This window comes from Marmota marmota, unplaced genomic scaffold, assembly GCF_001458135.2.
Source record: "Marmota marmota marmota unplaced genomic scaffold, marMar, whole genome shotgun sequence".
Lineage (NCBI taxonomy): Eukaryota > Metazoa > Chordata > Mammalia > Rodentia > Sciuridae > Marmota > Marmota marmota.
The window spans coordinates 54,857,425-54,878,247 of record NW_025999968.1 but is presented as its reverse complement, the minus strand read 5'-3'; the positions used below and the strand labels follow the sequence as shown (position 1 = coordinate 54,878,247).

At 46.9% G+C, this 20,823-nt stretch overlaps 1 protein-coding gene across 4 annotated transcripts in view; it reads left to right on the top strand.

Moving 5' to 3' along the window:
- The window catches only part of Runx1 (RUNX family transcription factor 1), a 225,902-nt gene that overhangs the window by 171,664 nt on the left and 33,415 nt on the right, over positions 1-20,823 (top strand). For 2 of the 4 annotated variants that reach the window (XM_015478733.2, XM_048803630.1), the window contains one exon: positions 12,058-12,249. The exons of the other annotated variants lie outside the window; for them this stretch is intronic. In XM_015478733.2, the coding sequence (XP_015334219.2) occupies positions 12,058-12,249 (192 nt within the window). The remainder of the gene's footprint in view (positions 1-12,057; positions 12,250-20,823) is intronic. 4 annotated transcript variants of the gene reach the window in all.

The window sequence follows — 20,823 nt, the reverse complement described above, 5'->3', positions numbered from 1 at the left end:
ATTGACTGAAGATGAAGTAATACCTATGTGCTAGGCACAGACGTGCCCCTTAAATATTAATTATCATCATTCAAGCACATGCCAGGGACATAGGCAGCTCCTTTTCCCTGGTCCCACAGCCCTTACCAGGGAATCCAGTGGAATCCTGCCCAAGTAGGGGTCAAAGTTTTGCCATTGCCAAGTTATTTAAAAGAGAAAAAGAATCCCCACAAATTGGGCCCTTGGGACATAGTATAATAAGGGTTTTCTCTCTCTCTCTCTCTCTCTCTCTCTCTCTCTCTCTCTCTCTCCTCTCTCTCTTTCCTTTCACTCTACCTATTGGAAACTCCAAATACTGAAAACTGGACCTACTTTAACAAATTCATTCCTTGTTATTGAAGCACAACTGGGGTAACCTATTGTTCTGCTTCAGAGAAGGAGACATGATCTTTTTCCAAACATGAAAAGTTTAATCAAATTGTAGCTCCTTTTTCCCCCCCTGTATGGGGGATTGAACCCAGGGATGCTCTACGACTGAGCCATACCCTCAGTTCTTTATATTTTAATTGAGACAGGGTCTCACTAAGTTGCCCAGGTCAGCCTCCCGGGTCATTTGGATTATAGGCATGCATCACCTGGCCCAACTGCATTTCTTAACTGAACAGTAAGCACCCATGTTGTTGCCAAGGTCCTAGCATCTAGCTGATTCCTGTTATCCCTCAATTAAGCTTCTGGAGTGTGTGTGTGTGCGTGTGTGCGTGTGCGTGTATGTGTGTATGTGTGTGTGTGTGTCTATAAGATAAAATAATGATATGAACTCTGCCCACTGCATAGATTGTTTTGCAGAAATTGAGATAGATTATGTCAAAGTGTGGTTTAAATAATCTTTCAGCTAGGTAATAGCAATGTACTAGAAAATAGTAATACAAAGCTACTATTACCATTCTGCATGTTTTACACAGAAATTTTAGGGATCTTAAATATGATAATTATTAGTTTCTCGAAGATAGATATCATCTTGTATCTTTCAGGACTGATGAGAAGAAAATTATAGAGAAAAAATAGGGAAATATAGATCGTCCATCACTATGAATCCATAGTTTTCAGAAATTTTACCTTTTTTCATTAGAATATCTTTTAATTTCCTTGGCCTGCCTACATCTATATACTCTTTAAAAATGTGAGAAACGGAGGAAGGAACCTTGACCAACAATTGAGAGTTGAGTTTTATCTGAATGTATGTTCTTTGACAAGACCAAATATGATTTTTTACAACTCTATTATTCCATGTACTTTCTATGAAACACTCAAATAGAGTGGAACAGCCACTTGGGAACAGAAGGGAAATGGGGTAGACCACATGGCAACTTGCTGGCTCCTTGGGCCTTAACCCTTGAGTTCCCCCATGGCTCTTTATACATGGTGCTTTCTGGAGATATCTGGGTTAGCTTTCAGGGTGGTGAAATGCTACACCCCTGAGACTTGGTGCCAGTTTTAAAAACTGCAACTGCTTGGAGGTGAGACTCTTCCAAAGCTCCACGGGCCAGATTGCTGTCCTGTTCATTTGCTGACATGCTAGTCACCCCTAGGATCAGAGAGACCCATTCTATTCCTTGGGTAACTCAGCCAGTCTCAAAATAAATAGGTACCTCGTGCAGGGAGAAAGAACTGGGAACTACAGAAATTTGAGTCTTAAGGGTTGGGTTGTTCTTGGAGTTGAGCTCTAAAAGGAATCCTGAGCCCTGGCAAGGGAGCTGCCCAAGAGAGCCCAGTCCTGGACTCTGGCCCCGCCTCCTCCAGGAAGCTCAGCGGGTCCCATCTCCTCTCAGAAACTCCGTTTCCTCATCTGCAGGAGAGGAAGAGGGATTTAGCGATTTTCAAGGTTCTTTTCATTTCCTAAAAGTATGTTTTGATGTCTGTGAGAGCAATTGCCTTCAAAGCATCATCTTCTACCTTCCAGAAGGAGAGCTGTGACCCACTGTGATCAGAGCACCACATTGGGAGAGTGAGATGATGACTGGGGCTGGGGCAGGTGTTGGGAGGGAGGGAGAGTCCATCAGTGTACACCCCAAGCTGAGGAAGAGATGAACAAAGGTCCAGGAAGAGTGACATGCCAACGTAGGGGAAATCTTCCTAACTAGATTTCTCATGACTTTGGCAACATTAAAAGGAAAAAAAAAAAAAGACATCCTTAAACCTACAAAGTGTTCAATTGTCCCAGCCACAGACCGTAGTGTGAATTCCTCAGCCAACTGAAAAGATGGTGTGAGTTCTGTTGACTTAATTGTTTGAGTGTTTCTGACGAGGCTGCCTCCCTCCTTCTCTGAGCAGTATTATGGGCTGTTCTTCATTACCTGCCCTACCTATCTTCACAATCTAGCCGCAAACAGCTCTGGTTGACCACACCACTTCCCTATTGAAAGTTAATACTGTTTGACTCATTCTGTGCTGCTAACCTGAAGCCAAAGAAAACAAGCCAGAGAATAACCGGCTTGTATGGAGCTTGGAAAGCTCTCAGCGGCCCTCCTTTCAAAATCCTATACAGTAGCTTTACTATATCTCTCGCTGCAGCTGCAAAAAAACGAAGGAAGCAGAAGTGGCTTTTAAAAAAAAATGAAAATAAAAAATTGGGGGTGGGGAAGAGATGGAAGAGAGTGGGGCGGGGCCCCCTCAGGCTGGGAAAAGACAGTGAGGTCTGCGGCCCTTTATAGAGCTCTCCAGAGCTGATTCTGTGTTGACACACCAGCGTGGTCACACAGAAGAGTGACTGTGCAGGGAGCTGACAGGAAAGTTCAAAACATTTGTCAAAAGGCAAAGGGTTCTCTACTGCCGAGGTAGCAGAGGGCGTGGGGAGTCTGGTCCCCCAAGGCCAGCCTCCTTGGGCCGAGTCCCAGGGTAACAATGGGCCAGGGGCAAGGTCTGCAGCTTTCAGATCTGAAAAGGATTTGAAGGGAGAATCAATCGCTGAGTTTTGCTAGGGAAGTCACCAGGTCTTCTCCCCCTTCAGTTCCATAAGTGACTCAGATGTGGTTACCAGGGAGAATAGGGGCACTTGTGTCTTGGAAGACAGAACTTTCCCTCCCAGCATCACTGGCAGACGGTGGGACCGTTCTCCTCACCCTGCTGTGGAGTCCAGGCATGTAGCCACTGGCCTGTCAGGGGAGTGGTAGCTGAGATTCCCGTGGCCTTTTCTGTCGCCCTCCCCCAGGCCTCCGCAGACAGCCGTGGAAAAAAGGCTGCCTGAGGCCTGAGTGGAACTGTCATCCCCCAAACAGCCTGAAAGCCCTTCCTCTGGACGTGGGAGGCAGGGCTAATAGTCTATAAAAACAACTCGTAACTCTGGCTTTCTGGCTAGTCAGGCCCCGGTGCCAGCCAGGGCCTGTCGGCCGTCCCTGCAAGGCCCTCGGCCAGGCTCTTCTTTCGGCCAGTCTAGAACTTCAGTTGGCATTTATGACAGGAGGGAGAGGGAGAATCAGGTGCCCTCCCCTGCTGCTGGGAAAGGCCCTGGGGCCTCGTGGGCAGAGCTCTGAGGAATAGGAGGGACTTTCCTGGCCCCTTTTTATAAGCACAGAGGAGAGTGCACCCTGCACCCAGCACATCCTGGAGCAACCTAGGCCACAAGCCTAGGCCACAGAAGGGCCGTCCTCCATTCACTCCTTCATTCATTCGGCCGCACTTACTGGGGCACTGCTCAGCCCTGAAAGGTCCTTTCCAAACCTGCTCAGCACCCTGCTATTCACACAGGAGGGGGACAAGACCCTGCAGGAGGGGAGAAGGTCTGGGTAGAGAATGGCGGCCAGGAAACACTCTGACGCACGGGGAGTTGGCAGGCCTGGGGGCTTGTTTCCTCCCAAGGCCTCCTGTCCACCGGGGCTTGGCTTGGCCTGCTGAAGGCCTGAACTCCACAGCTGGCGGGAACTCCAGGCACCTTGCAGGAGTCCCTGCTCACCCGCTAAGCCCTCCCCTGCCCTGCATCTCAGACTGCCCTCTGGGGCTGTCCCCCTTCATCTCCCTAGGATGGGGGCTATCTGATAAACAGCAAGCTCACTGGCAGCCCCCACTCGGGTTACTTTTTAATGACACGTGGCAGGGGTCCTTGAGACAATGTCTTGAGGGAAGGCTGATGAACCTGTGGTTGGGGCTGTGGGGAACTTGCCTCTCCAACCTACAGAGGGCTACCTGTGGTGGAGCAGTGCTCCACCCTAAGCTGCTCTTCCCTCCTTAGTCCCAGACAGACAGAAGGAGGCGGTGACCAAGGGCAGGGGAGCCTGCAGAGGCTGATTCTGCTTCTGTAGGCCCAGGCCTCCAGAGTCCTATGAGTGGCTGCAGACGCCACAGCCTGTCACTCTGAGCCTTGAAGTCAAGAGCTAAGTGTGGGTTCTGTTTTCTTCCCTGAGTCTTGGAGGCGGGTCCCAGAGAGGTAGGCGGGATCCGGCCCTGTGCGACCTTTCCCCTGAAGCCGCTGGTTCTTCATCTTTCTTTGGACTTGGCTGCCTCTGCCTCCCGTTTACGGTGGCTCCTCCGTCTGTCCTGTTGCACTTCACTTGAGCTTTTGTATCAGCCCATGTCATGGAGGCGATCGTGGGGTGCTTTGTGTGTGTGTAAATAAGTATATGGTGTGTACATGCATATGCTATGTGTATGTGTATTTCTGTGTGCATGTATCTGGATGTGATGTTTAGATGTGTGTAATGTGTGCATGTGTGCGATACATATCTTATTATGTGTGTGATAGAAGTAGATGGTGTGTGTGGGAGGAGTCCATGTATACACGTGATGTGTGTATGTGTGTGTATGGGCCCTGTATGTGTATGTGTGTTTATCGTGTATTCACATATGTGTATGGTGTGTGTATGTGTGTGGTTTGTATGTGTGTGATATAAGCATGTGATTGTGTATGTGTGTGTACGTGATGGAGGTGAGTAGTGTGCTATGTGTAATGTGTCAGTGGAGACAATTGGCCACACCAGTCATGAAGGATCTGAGCACCCATTTGTTGTGTTAGGCCGTCAGTCAGCATTTAGTGAGCCTACTATGTGCCAAGTTTTCTTTGGCACTAGGAATGTCTCTATCCCTGTCTTTTGGTCCCTTGTGGTCTGGGGGGGCACAAGCACCATGAGTGACACTAAGCACTCAGAGAGAGCCAAAGCCAAAGGGCTGGATGGGGAGACATGGCCACTTAGGGTGTCCAGGGGTCCCTTGAGAAGATGGCCTTTAGGAAAGTGCCTGAAGGAGGGGCACAAGGCCACAGGCATCTGAAGGAAGAGTGTCTGGGCCCAGGAACAGGGGCACCATGCACAGGTGGACTCTGTGCACTTACTTATGATGCCCCCAGCAAGGGGCAAAAGCTCCTGGCAGACAGAGGCACCGCCATCCCCTGTGCTGATTCTCCTGGAGTAAGACGTGTGTCTCTGGGCCCCTCAAGTAAGCAGAAAATGTTTGGTACCTAAGAAGAGGTGGCATCCTGGCAGACTTCTCCCCACTGACTTGGTGTGACTTAGCCACCTCTGGAAGGTAGGATGAGTCTGAGAAAGGAGGACAGGAGCCCTGCACAGAAAGTGCAGCTGAAGGGGGACTTACGTTCTCCCGCCACTGATGGGAGGTGAGGGCCTCGGGACCCCAGAGCATCATTATTTTCTAACCCTACGAGGAGCAGGGAAGAGGGAGCTGGGGTGTGATTCAGCTGAGTGGCTTTCTTTCTTCCCAGCTGCAGCCCCTGGCAAGTTCCTTTAGGTTGAGTTTACCACCTCCTTCCCTCTGGACTCAGCTCTGGGGCCACAAAGGGGCAGGGGGGGCAGAGGCAAAGGAGAACACCATGTCCTGCTCAGTAGGGAGGCAGGAAAGGCTCTATGGAGGCTTGAGGGGAGGGAGCAGTGGACCCAAGAAGACGGGTTTCCTCGTCACTAACAGCCACTGTACACGAAGCCACTGATAGAGCAGCTCGGGAGGGAGGACAAGTCCCTAGGTCACCCTGTGCCAAGCTGCCAGTCACCAGCACTCAGAAAGGTAGGGCCTGCCAGTGGAATCCAGATAGGAGCACCTGGTGGGGACTGAGATGGAGCTCTGAGAACCATCTCAACAGCCATGCTGGGGACTGGCTCCCGAAAGGCCAGGTATCTACCTGCAAGAGACAAAAAGGAGCTTTTGAAAGTCATAGGCAAGGTCACCTTAAGTTGTTCAAGAAAGAGGGTGCTTGGAGCCTTCAGTGAGAACCGGTTGAGTAGATAATCACAGCAGAAGTAATTGCTATGGATGCTTTTAGAGCCCCTTGGAGTAATCCATCTTAGTCCTTTAATTCCAGGCTTCCAGATAAGGAGTCTTCGTGACGAGGAGACTCCTCTCGTCCACAGCAAAGTTTGGAGGAAATGCAGACTCAGAGCAGAGGGCGTGTGTGCCAGACTGGCAGTGATGTCTCCTGGGGCCGTGTCTTTTCTCCAGATGGGAGAAGGATTATGGCACCTGTGTTGACATCCTGATCCTCAGAGTGCTCCAGGTCTTAAGGCCACATTTCTAGAATGGTATAAGTTTCCATGTGACCTCTTGCTGCCGTTCCCTAAAGTTCTCCCTCAGATGGTGAGGCAGAGGTAACTTCCTATTCGAGAATCTAGGCTCACCTTACAGATCACCTGATTGTCAGATCTGGGCTCTAGAAGAATCTGTCTAGTTATACTGGAAGAGGACAGTTAGTTACATACCATCCATCCAGAAGGGAAGAGTATGGGCCCTTTAAGCTGCTGTGCATACATCAAAATTAAAAAAAAAAATTGGAAAGCCTTACCAAATAGTTATCACCAAATGAGGCCATCACTCAGTGCCCAGGGACACTTAGTCTAAACACAGTGGAGGTCTACAGCCAACCCTCTGTGTTTGTGGCTTCGGCATCTGCTGATTCAACAACCAACCACAAATTGAAAATATTAACAAATATTGCACCTGTACTGAACAGGTAAAGGCTTTTTGTTGTCATTATTCCCTAATCAATGTAACAACTATTTATATAACATTGACATTATATTCGGTTTTATAAATAGTCCAGAGATAGCTTAAAGTACACAGGAGGATGCGTACATATGTGCAAATATGTGGCCATTTAATAAGAGACTTGAGTGTCTGTGGATTTTGGTAGCCACCAGGGTCCTGGGACCATTCCCCTGAGGATCCTGAGAGATGAATGTTATTGGCCTTTTATTTCCCAGCACACAGCCAATTAGAAGCAGGTCAGAGACAGGCACTGGGGAAGCTCTCGCAGATGGAGCCGCCCCTCCCTCTAGCTCATGCTTCTAGGTGCCCTGCTTGGCAGCAGCAACAGCAGCACCTGGGATCTTACTAGAAATGCTGATTCTCAGGCCCCCGAATACTCCAGACCCGCCAAGCTGGCATCTCCAGGTATTGCAGCGCCTGCTTCAAGCATGCTGACACACTGCCACCGTGAACCCCAGCTCTGGCTCTCCTAATTATACCTGCAAACCAAGCTGGCAAGTGAGATCATACAGATGGGGAGGGCAGAAGTTGAAGGGCCCAGACCCCTGCCATCTAGATCTAAGTAGCATTGTGTGCTGCTCATCTCGATTCACTTTGGATCCACAGAAACTTCTGTTTCTAGGAGCATCAAGTGTGAGAGTGTATGTTGAGGGTATTGAGCGACATGTCTTTTAGGCCTGTGCTCTTCCTCTAACTGGCTGTGTGAGGTGGATTAAATGGCATAACCTCTCTGAACTTTGTTTCCCGCGTATAAAAATGTGATAGATTTCTTGGCCTTTTTCCTGTTTTGCCATACAACCACATTGTGCTGTTCTGTTAGCTTCACTATATGAGAAGTGAGGCTGTCTACATTTATAGAACATTGGGTAATAAACATACATATGTAATATATAATAGGATATGTAATATATAGGATATTGTAATAAACATATTATACATCACTACATGCTTTTTGTTGCATTATATATTGTATGTGTAATATGTAAATGATATATAGCATTGGACAAAGTTTCCCAAATTACACAAGCTGGAAGAAGGCTGGGTTTGCTGTCAGGCAGGGTAACATCTCACTTGCAAGAGTGAGGGATTACATTCACATTCAGTACTGTCACTTGAAAACCCCAATGGCCCTGAAGCCTAGAATTTAAACTGTTGCACAGGCAAGGTGAGCTGTCTCTACATGGATCAGTTTCTTCTCCCCAGTCATATAACTGCAGTGATAAAGGAAAAATTCCATGTTTTTAAATCTAGAGTCAGGTTCATCGGCAAACATCTATTGAAATGTAAGTGTCCTTTTAAAATGAGAGTATGAAGTCCATCTGTTCTTTCAGGAGACCTGCAACTTTGTACACACACTCGTGAGCACACAGAGATCTCTTTAGTGTTATCATTTCACATAGATTTTTCCCAACTGCTCATCATGCTGGTGATTTGTGTACACACCTTCCTAGTTTTTCTGCTGTCAAGAAAAGTAGTAAGCCCACGTCAGAAACATGGACAAACAAGTTATTGATTCCTGGAAAATGCCTTATACACTTTTGCCTAACTTTTGCCAAGAAAAGTTAGCAATTTAGCCATATTGGTTTTTTCTGATAGAAGATGATCTACTACATTTCACTTACCACCACAGATCACAATGGTGTGTTGAAAAAGCCACTTCAGTTATCAATGAGACACGCATGCCTTCTCAGTCTACGAGAAAAATGAAAGCTGGTCTCATTATCTGTCATAAAATATTATGACATTTAGCGATACCCTCATGAGCAGCCATCCCAGGAAACTACAGGAATGTGTTTGTAATGAAGCAAAATTTAGCAAATGGCGTTCACTCATTTTTATTATACTTTTTCATTCTTTTTGTGACTCTGCATATATAATGAAATTCCAATCAATACTTTTTTTCACAAATGTAAAAATATAATGAAATAATTCAGGGTACTTTTCAACTCTGTTTAAGAGTTAGTGAGCTGTCCCAGCGTGGAGTCTTGGGGTAGCCATGGTTTCAAGTCAGCAGCCTGACTTTCAACACGCTCCAAAAGCCAGGTTGCCAACGTGCATATGTTTAGGGCTGTATCGTAATTCTCCCAGGGGGTTGGTCCTGTGTTGAATTCCCTGTTGCCCTCCAAAGTCCCGCCCTCACTAAGGAAGCAGAAAGTGAATTTCATAGTGGACATTTTCCATACTCCTCTATTTAAAATTCAGGGGGCAAATTGACGTTTTAATAGCACACAAGTACAGGAAACTGAAGACATAAAGCATCCATTTTCCCCAGTCTGAAAGTTTATATCGGAAGCTCCTATATTTCATGCAAAATATTGCTTATTTGGCACACAATGCCTGGGGGTTTCAGAAAAGAAGAATTAGGTGTTCCTGGGCTCTAGCTCCTGAGCGCATCTGGACCACACCTTGGACATAATGATGCGTACTCTTCCCTGTGCCCTCAGCTGCCTCTCTCTAATGCTGTTGTGAGCTTGGGGGTCAAGTTCCCCCCAGAGGCAGCACTGCTCCTCCCTGCTCCCAGAACACACGTGGGGAGAGTGTGGAATGAACTCTTCCCCAATCCTCTGGCATTAAACTCAGCCCCAAGACTCTCAGGGCTTAGGGAATAGCTTAGAGTGCAGAATTGTTTTCTCTGAGAGCTATGCCTGAACATTCCTGCTAAAGCAGGCGGCCATCAGTTAATCTCTGCAAATGACTACAGTTTTGGCAGGTGTCAGCTGGTACAGAAATGGTTCACATGTTAAAACATTTTTTAGAGCGTAGGGTAATAAGAGGGGACTAATAAAAATCCCAACCTCCTGTAGCGTCGGGCCACAGTGGCCACTTGAAATGACTTATTCCTGTTTAGTTTCTCGGTGGCACCTGTCCCCAGGTTTGCTAAGGCAGACACACTGATAGGTTTCTTCAAAGGCTGGCCGAAGAGGCCACCGCACTCGAAGCCGTGCGTTCGGGACTGTCCTGTACACATCATTCCCTGGGTCACCCACTGTCCTTCACACAGTGTTCTTCAAAAATGCCACTGGGTGCCCAAGGCATGTGAGGTTGAAATGTAGACAGAGCCTGCTGGAAGCCCTTGCCAACCAGCATTCTTTCTGAGGCCGTAGAACACTCCAGAATCATGCTTCCTGCCATTTTCTTTCCTTGACTCCTAATACCAGGCATCAAACTTCAGGAGGCATTTAAAGGGCTAAATTATGCTTTTAAAGGTTTTTGAGTTGGAATTGTGGGTTTTTCCGCAAGGAAACCTTCAGATTTTTCAGTGTGATCAGGAAGTGAGGGTCAGTCCTAAGAGGAGGAAGGAACCAGGAGGACTCCATTCAGGGACACTGAATTACACCGTGATGGAAATAGAATGTTCTAGAAAAGGACGTTTTTGTACTTCTGAGGGAAAGGGATGATGGCGGTTGCTCCGGGACCTGGCCCCTTTTGTCCACAGACCTGGTGCTTAAAATACTCAGCCTGTAAGAGGCCTCTCACATGTGAGCCGGCAGAGTCTGCGTGACTCAGGGTGTTTGCGTTTGACTCGAGTGTTATGGGCTGGAGCACTGAATCAGAGTCCAGATTTGCCTGGGTGACACATGAAAAGAGGGAGCGTTGCATTTGAACTACACAAATATTATGTTTAAGTATTTTTCCTCCTTTTGGAGCCAAACAGGTCTTGTTAATGATAAAATCACTGCAATATAGTGGGCCTTTTTTCTGGTGCGGAATTTGAGACAGTGTCAACCGTGCCAAGGGGCCCCGAAGCAGGAAGAACCGGCAGGCCGCGGAGATTGGGAACCATAACATGAGTTATACAATTTAATTTTATATTGTAGTGATGGGGAACTAGGAGAAAATGTGCTGCTCCAGGTGGCACCCCTACCCAGGGCTGGGGGGCGTGCAGTCAAGGATTCTCTTTCTACTTTAGGGTTAGGACAGGGTATGGAAGGAGCGCTTTCTGGGGGCAGCAAGCTGGCTGTTTTGACGCTGGGATTTTTTTGTGAAATCGATCAAGGACTCTTTATCCAAACAAACCTCAAGGGTGAGGAGGGGGTCAGAGGGCATCTTCTTTGAAAGAGGAATGAATTGCCAAGGCCCACTGGGGCCGCATCCCTACATGGGAATCTCAGCTCTGCCGTCTCTCCTTTAATGACATTTTGTTGGGAATTTAAGAGAGAAAACTGGAGGCCCAGTCCTCCTGGTACACCCCATGTGAGCCCCTCTGCTGGCTGTTCCTGGTGACAGTGACACCGACTGTCCACAGAGACACCGAAGGCCCACCCTCCCACTTTAGATCCCTGAATCAGCCTGGGGAAGCTCCCCAAGTTCGCTGGCTGCTCGCTCTGCGCTCCAGAGGTCCTGGGCTGGCAGGAGTACTGGACGAGGACCAGGTCACACCTTCCTGTCAACCCCCTCATAGGAGTGAACCCAGGGAGTGGGCTTCAGGGAAGAAAGAATAACCCCGAGGCGCCTGCCTGGAGAGGGAGGGGGGCCGAGGGATGGCCCCTGGAGGCGCACCTATGACAGGAAATCTGACCTCCAGGGCAGTGGTTCGTGGCCACACCCCGTTTCCTGTTGGAAGGGGCATGCTCGGGGCCTCCAGGGCCAGCTCGGCTGCTGCTTAGGCCTGAGGGTACTTGGGTTTGCAGTAGGGAGGGGCAACCTGGTGCCGCCGGGAGGGCACCTTTCCTGGCCACCACAGTTAGCCCACAGCCATGGCAGAGTGCCAACAGGTAACCCAGCTTCCTGCCCGACTGCCACTGCCATGGCCACTTCCTGTGTCCTCCTGCATTCATCCTGCCCAGCTGAGGTAGGAGCTGAGTGGGGGGCGGGGGTGAGGACCAGGCCCAGACTGAAGGAGCACTAGTGGCCAGTATGATGAAAGAGGTCCTGGTCTGCAATAGGGACAGTGGCCCCAAATTCCCACAAGCAGCCAAATTCCCACTGGGCAGATGTCCAGCGAGTCCACGTTGGGGGTGAGGGAAGAGGGAGGGGAAAGAAGACGAGAAAAGCCCCCGTTTTAGAAATTCCACGATACATTTTCTTATCTCTTCCCTCCCTCCTTCCCCATCTCCCTCTCTGTCTCCCACCCCTCCCACCCGCTGCCCACAATAGGACATCGTCAGAAACTAGATGATCAGACCAAGCCTGGGAGCTTGTCCTTTTCCGAGCGGCTCAGTGAACTGGAGCAGCTGCGGCGCACGGCCATGAGGGTCAGCCCGCACCACCCAGCCCCCACGCCCAACCCTCGGGCCTCCTTGAACCACTCCACTGCCTTTAACCCTCAGCCTCAGAGCCAGATGCAGGGTAAGTACCAGGTGGGGCGCGTCTCCCCCACCCACCCAGACCAGGGTGGCTTGTTCTGGATGCTTAAAGGGAGCCCCTTGAGCCAGCAGCAGCACCTGGGAGCTGGTTAGAAATGCAGTCCCTGGCCACTCCGCCCACTGAGTCAGGTCTGCATTGCCACGGGATGTGCAGACTGAGAAGCCGTGCTGCTTAGGCTGCAGAGGAGATAAGGAGATACACACACATGGGCACACAGTGTCTCTCAGTATCTATGGGCGATAGGGTCCAGGACCCAATGCAGATGCCGAAATCCATGGGTGTTCAAGTCCCTTATATAAAGTGGCTTAATATTTGCATATCACCTACACATATTTTCCCATATACTTTAAGCTACCTCTAGACTACTTGTAGTAGCTAATGTAAATGCTAAATAACTAGTTGTAATAGTATTTTGGGGGGATTATGACAAGAAAAAACTCTCTACATGTTCAGTGTAGATGCAGTTTTTAAGAAAATATTTAAAATCTGTGGTTGATTGAATCCTTAGATACAGAACTGACAGATACAGAGGACCAACTCTGTGTGTGTGTGAGTATGTCTGAGTGTGTACACATATATGCAATCTGGAATTTTTTAAAGAGCTTTGGTTGTGCTATTTTCTTACCTACTCTTTAGGCTTGAAGATACATCACACACAACCACCCACATACACATGCATGTCTAGCAAGGTGAGGTGGGGATATTTCAAGTTCTTGATGCATGTAAAGTATGTATGGGTTTGTATCTAATACATGTTATTTTTTAAAATATTAAGAAGTAGTAGAAATGTATGGGTGCCATTATATCAAGCATAATATTTGCAAAGCAATAAAGAACACAAGTCCCCCCACCCCAAGGGGCTAGTGAGCAATCGCAAAACTACTATAAAATGCAATAATTGCATAAAACCCACTGTGCCAAATTAGATAACACAGTGTTTACATCGGAGAACCACTGATGTCAATGATCGCTTGCTCCATGGTACCATTTCAAATATCTGAAATGCAGTCATTTTCTCTGTGCCATGCAGACACAGCTGTATTTAATATGGTCACAGTAAGATTTCCTTCTCAAAGAAGCAGCTTTGTTCAACTCAAAGGAAAAGATAAACAACACATCTGGAGAAGGGCAGGTAGCCAGCAGGGGATATAGCAGTTCCTTGGAGACGTTAGCTTCCCCAGGCATTTTCTGCATGTGGGTTGTGTTGTGAGGGGCGCAGGCAGCATGTCTTTATTAGGCCAACTGCTTTCTTTTAGGGCTAACACACGCAGGGCTCTTGCAAGGCGTGCCCACATCTTCTACTGAGCATTATGGAAAGCCCAGGCCATTCATTCTCACAGTGAGGCTCCTGAGGGAGGTGCTTTTATTTGAGTGGAAAGTTCCCAAAGAAATCTCCCCATAAGATGAACTGTGCACATGGTACTGAGTGACCTATCTGTAGGTAGCCCTTTTGTATACAAATAGAAACCTAAAGCTTGAGGTCTGGAGGCTCTTTCTCATCTGCGATCTCATTGTAAGTGTATTTAGGAAGCAGTCCCATGAAATCATTAGTCTCCTTATGCTTAATAATCATATATAGTTATTCAAAATATGCACACTGATTTTAAAAGATTCCACAGTGCATGAATGTGTGGCAAATGAGAGCAGCTGGTATATATGTTAGAGTGATGGACTTGGGGCAAGTTTTATTTCAATGAAAAATTGAAGATTTTTTTATCTTGAAAATATCCAGGAGATTATTTTATCTTGTTTAGGATCATTTAAATTAATGTAAGTCATCTTTCAATTCGTGTGTAAGATCAAAGGGTTAAAACTGTGTTAAACGTTCTTTGTTTCTGTGACCATTTGAACTACCATGTTGATAAAGGGATTTGCTGACTGTAGGACAGACTTCTGAATGAAAAATATTAAGCATTTTTAAGAGAATTCAACCATAGTGGGGCAAATTAAAAATTTCACCTTGGGTCTGCTTTATTTTGGATAGTTTTGGTGAGGAACAAATGTAATCTGATTTCTCTTTTCATCAGATATGACTCTTTGCCAAGAAAAAAAGAAAAAAGAGGGGGATGGGAAGTTGGCAGGTTGGGTTCTTTGTCCTCTGCAGGCGGCCGCTCTTGGGCTCTGGGCCAGAGGCCTGGCCTTCCATAGGCATCCTGTAGCTCTTTGGAGTACTGTGTGCTTAGCGCCAAGTATCACCCCTTTTGTTCCCTTTAAAAACTTTTTACTTCTGCAACATCTAAGCAATCATAACTTGCTTTTAGAGTACCCTAGGGGCTTGGTTGCTACTCTGAAGAATGTGTTAACTATATTGCTGGTGTTCTTTCTCTCCAAAATATGAATCTGATATGCAATAAATACTTCACTTGTAAAATGGAAGGAACAGCATCTTAGAAATGAGTGAGCAAGATATTTTCTTTAAAACTACTTTTCCTCTCTCTTTCTCCCTTACACTCTCTCTCAATCTCTCTCTCTCTCCTCCCCTCCTCTGTCTCCCGCTTCCTCCCCCCCCCACCATATTTCCTGTAAGAAAATGCTGTTATACAGTCGCATTCTGAGTAGCCCCTTAAGCTTTTTTTCTGGAAATTAGAAGTTAGCAGGGATGGGCTGGGAGAATAAGTCGGTTGGTAGAGTGCTTGCCTTGCATGCACAAGGCCCTGGATTCAATCCCCAGTACCAAAAAAAAAAAAAAAAAAAAATTAACAGGGATGATATGCAAGTCTCTTTCACCAGTCTTTTTTCACTTTGTTCTCAACAAGAGAAAAAGGCTGATTTCCAGGATTAGCCTAGAGTGTCCATATTAAGATGATACTTTAAGAAATCACTCTTTGAAATGGCGGCAGTAGTTTTAAGAAAAATATCCCAGAAGTGGGCAGGGCAGCCCTTCTGTGGTGCTGTGTGAATGTTTTTCAGCTTTACAGAGAGCCATGTCTGTACCTGGGGACTTGGGGATCACCAAGGTTCATAGAGAGGCTGGGGGGGAGGCTTAAGCCAGCCCCTCTGTCAGCAGGAAGTCACTGATACAGAATAGCACCTCTATTTATCTAGAATCAGATGGGCTTCAGAATCACTCAAAATCGACATCTGGAATGATCAGAAGCAGGGTGCAGATGGAGGGGGGGCAGGTTGCCATGCCACCAAACCACTATTTATTTGTTGAGGTTTTAACTATAAAAGGGCTGAGGTTAATTTCAACTTCCTATTTTGCCAGGTTTTAAAATTGAAGAGAAAGCCTTTTGCATGGCTTCATGGTTATGCAAGTCGAGATGCGAGCATGAACTTCCATGGTTGTGATTCAGAATTCGCATATTCCTTTTAACCCAGGGGACAGGGTTAGATTCTAGAGAGCTGTTTGGTCTCACCTCCCAGTTGGAGATGGCTTGGGGCAACCCAAGTGAGTAATTTTAAGAATTTAACTCTGATTGACCAAATCTGGGGAACCACATTGAAGGTGGTGTAGCTTCCTCCTTCCTGGGGAGATGAGGATACAGGGACATTAGCTGCTGTAGAAAATTGTCAAACTCAGCTGAACTAAGAGGCCAGTGTTGCTGTCACTGCGCCCACTGGTTACTCTGAGCATCTTGCTGGCTTTCCTTGGCCTACTTGTGACGTGGCACGGGTCAGACCTTTTGTCTCCCATGTTCTATGCTCACGGCCGTCTCACACGGTTAATAGAGAAGCCGAACGTGCCCACTGTCTCCAAGCTCCCTGGCTTGGACTGGACTCAAACACAGACCTTCCTGGCGGTTCATGAAGCTAGCGCAGGTAGGCTGGAAATCGCTCCCAAGTTGTACTCTTGGATCAAGGGCAGACAGGTCTGACCAGTGTTGAAAAGGAGAGACATGGGAGAGGTGTTGGCTAGCCGCTCACGGAGCTGTCCTGACTGAATGCATTCTGTTATGACTCAGTGTTGATCGTAATGATGACTCTGGGCTCTCTGATTGGTGCCTTTCTAAACTGTCCCCTTTTGGTACATTTGTACTTTTTAAAAAAAAAAAAATTAGGGGTTGGGGATTGAACCCAAGGGTGCTTAATCACTGAGGCACATTATCAGTTCTTTTATTTTTTTTTAATTTTGAGACAGGGTCTTGCTAAGTTGCTGAGCCTGCCTTTGAACTTTCAATCCTCGTCTCAGCCTCCCCACCTGCTGGCATTACAGGTGTGTGCTACCGTGCCCAGCTGTATACATTTGTTTATAAGATGGGGAGAAAAGACAACTCAGAATAATGAATCTCTCAGCATGCATGAAGGGGGATGCGTGGGCAGGAAGAGGGCTCCCCAGCTACTCTGTGTTTCCTTTGATGGGGCAACTGCCTTCCTAGGGGTGAGCCTTTCTTGTAGGGTCCAATGGAACCAAACCAGGAAACATCTGATCAGCCTGAGGAGAGTGGGTACCTCCACTGGAGAGTTCCATATGGCCAAGAGGGCTCTGTCTTCACAGATCATCTCCTGGTTTTTAGTATTGATGTTTATCTTCCCCCAAAGTTAAAGTTACTTTAAGTAGATTGTCTTCTCTTGCCACCGTGTGTGAAATTCTTTGAGGTACTGAATCGGCCTTGCTCCTCAGTTGTGCTGGGTTCCTCGTGTCAGTCTGATTCTCTCCGTGTGGGCAGACTTTTCCACCCTCCTGTAGGGAGCAGAGGTAACCCCTGCCTCCAGGGAACAATGCCAGAGGAGGAGATAAGGGGCCTGGGGGCTTCTTGCCCAGAAAGCTCCAGAAAATGACATGAAGACCCCTTCCAGACATGGAGGACACACCAGCTGCAGAGCATTACCCACCCCCCTCTCCTTCCCTCCTTCCCATCCCCCACTTTTTTTCTTTTCTAGCAATTCTAGAAGTTTGAAAACAAAGTGAGGGGGACTTTGTTTACCTTGGAATTATATACTACAATCAAATTAGATGCAACCAGAGACTCTCATATGGAAATCTATAATGATCATTTCATGATCATACAGTAAAATATTCAGTGCTAGAAACCAACTTTTAAGACCTGTTGTAACGTGAAAATGCAAGATTTCATTAAAAAAAGAAAAACCCCTCTTACCTAGATGTAGTGTTTGAGAACCTAAAGATCATAGCACCAGAATCGTACCTGAAAAGCCAGCCTGAGTATGGTGTTCCCATAAACAAGAGGAAGGGAGGAAGGGGGCTGCAGGAGGCCGGCAGGAGGGAGGGAGGAAAGAGAGAGAAAAAATGAAAAAGGAAAGGAAGAGAGGGAAGGAGAGAGGAAGGGAAACCTAGAGGGATGAGTACTGAACAAAGAACCCCTTTGGGCATGAGGGGCAGCCACCCCCTGCCCCCTCACCAGCAGGCAGGTTAGTGGAATGAGAAGCTCCTCAAGGCAGGCACTGGAACGCGGTTCCTATTCTATATTCTTGGCGGGTGCAACACAAACCAGAAGTTTAAGGAAAGTGTGGGAAGGTAAAAGTAAGGAACTGCACTGTGGCCATGGACAACTGGAGAGAGGAGTGGAGGAGAAGGAGCCAGCTGGCCCTGCGTCCTGACCCACCTGTGCCAGGTGGCTGACATCCTTGCTGGCTAGTCACTCCTTGGGGTTGCTTCATGATGTTTAGAGTGGCCAGACCTTTTGTGCCTTCTCTGATGTGCTACCTTCTGCCATTATAGATAGGCACAGGGACCAACCCAGCAGTCCCCGAACAGACATTCCAGTGCTGCGACATATTTACAGCTAGGTACTTATAGCTAAGTAGTTAATAAGCCAGCCCTTCACAGGGGCTTGCCAATCTGTGACCTCCCAGCACCCTAGGAATCAAAACCCACATTTTAGCAGGCTTCCTTTGCAGACCAAATGTTTCCATGGGTATCATTCAGAATGGTCAAGCCACTTTCTCAGGAGCATGTTGGTACCTTGTGGGCATCTTTTCTAATTAGAAGGGGAAAAGATTTCACTTTAGGACTTGATCTTAATGATAAATTATTCTTATTGGCTGCATAGGTTCCAAAAGTTTCCTTGATGCTTGTGAACCTAGAGGCCGGTGCACACAGTGCATTAAAAGATTTTGGGGGGAAGAAGCTTTGTTTTAACAAAGCTATAAGTTGGTGCACTTATATGATATTGATGCTAACAATAGGGTTAGAAGATAGCAGAGCATAGGCTAAGAAGGAAGATCCAAGAGGCAATCCCCCTAAACTGGTCTTCCCAATCTGGCCTCCACAACATGTGCTACAGGACTTTTGGCAAGATACTTAACCCCTTAAAGCCTCAGTTTCCCATCTGACACGTGGGAATTATCTAGCTATCCTTGCAGATGGTATAGTGACAGTGAACCATAAGGCAGTGGATGTTAGAGCCAGCCCAGAGTTAACACTCAGGAAGGGCCATGTCACAATTGGCATTGACAAACAATACCAAGCTTTTTGGTTTTCCGATACTGCTATGATGAAGTGCCACAATTTCGGGGCTAAAACCATAGGAATATGTTCTCTCACAATTGGAGCCAGAAGTCCACCATCAAGGTGTTGGCAGGATGAAGCTCCCTCTGCAGGCTGTAGGGGAGGATCTTCCTGCCTCTTCTCCGGCTTTGGTGGCTCCAGAATCCCTTGGTTTGTGACTGTGTCCCTCCAGTCTCTTCTTCCCTCTTTATTCGGCATTCTCCTCTATCTCATCTATTCCTCTGTTTCTTATAAGGACACATGTCATTGGATTTAGGCCCCGCCCACCCAGTCCTTGGTGGCCTCATGGTCTTTTATGTAATTGTATCCAGGGGCTGGACTTGTAGCTCAGCGGTAGAGCACTTGCCTCATATAGGTGAGGCACTGGGTTCAGTTCCCAGGACCACATAGAAATAAGCAAATAAAATAAAGGTCCATCGACAACTTAAAAAAATATTTTAAAAAACCTTTTTCCAAATAAGATCCCATTCACAGTTCTGAAGGTCAGAACATGCACCTCTTTTTACGGGGCACCATTCAACTCACATTCCAAGGTCATCAGGTCATTGGCCAGTGGCGTTCAGGTTTGTCCACATATAGCTTGTGCATGTCCATCCCCCATAACAGATAGGAGGACAGGTGAATGGGAACACGAGGACTTGTGCCTACACACCGGGTTCACGTCCTACCAGTACTAGCATCTCCGTCCACCATTTGGGGGTTAGTGCTGTGCACCTTCATTTCCCAGCCAGGAGAACATGGGATTTCTTTTCTCTTTTTTCCTAGATAAGGTAAGATTTCTCAGTATTTTCTGGAACACCTATACAAATGGAAACACAGACCCCAATAGTGGTAGAGAAAGGGAGATTTTCCCTGATCTCGGAAGCAATGCAAGACAGGAAGACAGGCAACCTGGGTGCCTCTCATTCTAGTCCCCCAAAGCCATGGCAGTATAAATATCAATAAGCAGAGGACCAGAGAAGGACAGGAAGACCAAAGCCAGCCAGCTGGGATGGGCTCAAGAATATGACCTCCTGGACAAAGCTGGACATAACACTGTTGTTTTGAAACAAGCTGCCTTTTTAACAAATGGCTTTATTGCAAAGCATCATTGCCAGACATCTGTTTCAAAGGAATAGTGGTTTACTTTGTATATCTCATTATCCCAAATTTACAAATCACCTGACGACAGTCTTTCAAACTAGGATATTTATCAAAGAAATTTTGATGGTAGCCATGAAGTCATATCGAAGTTTAGCAAAAGTTTGTGCCAAAAGAAGAACAAACACTCTGTCAGCTATGAAAAATGGCTCTGACAGACCTAGTTCTGCAAACTGAGTTGGTTTTACTCGTTTGCATTATTATTTGTCATTTTCAGACTCTTTCAAATCCAGCATTTGGGATTTAAATTGTGCTGGGGGACTGCAACTGCTTCTGTCTTTCCTTATTTCCCTCAGAGCGCCCCAGCCTGACTTTCAGGGGACATGGAGTGAGGCAAAGGGTTTCCCCTGCCTCCACACCAACAGTGGCTTCTGTGCCTATGTGAACCATATATTCACATTTCCCTTTCAAAGCCTCAGTCCTACTTTTTTCTTTTTTCTTTTTTTTTTTTTCATTATGAAACATCTGCCTCCTGTGCAGTTGAACAGCCAGTTGTTATGGAGATTGAAGATACAGGATTGCAAAAGGCCTGCAAATAAAATCTTCCCTGACAAACCCAGTTTCTTTCCATAGACTTTTCTTCTATAATCTCTTTCTGGCAGAACATTATACATTTCGATGTTAGAGATTCAGTTACCATCCAAAGTAAATAAGACAAAATAGTAATTTTAAAAGATGTATAGAGCTCACCCCCAAAACAAACGTTGGCCAGTGGTGTGTGTGTGTTGCCTCTCTGTGCACTCCTGAGAATTGACGGGGGAGAAAATAAGGAGTGTACCACTTCATACCCAGTTGATTTCTGTTTATGAAAAGTCTTGAGGTTTAGTTTTAGCCCACCCCAGCTCTCCTGAGTAGCATGAAAAAAACATTTTCTGTTTAAAAATATATAAGCATTTTCAAGAGAAAGCATGGGCCATGTCATTAAGTGCCTAGATGAGCCAGGGACAGGAGAGCCTTCTCCGGATGGAGGCTGAACTGCCACAGTTCCAGCACCATCATTATCA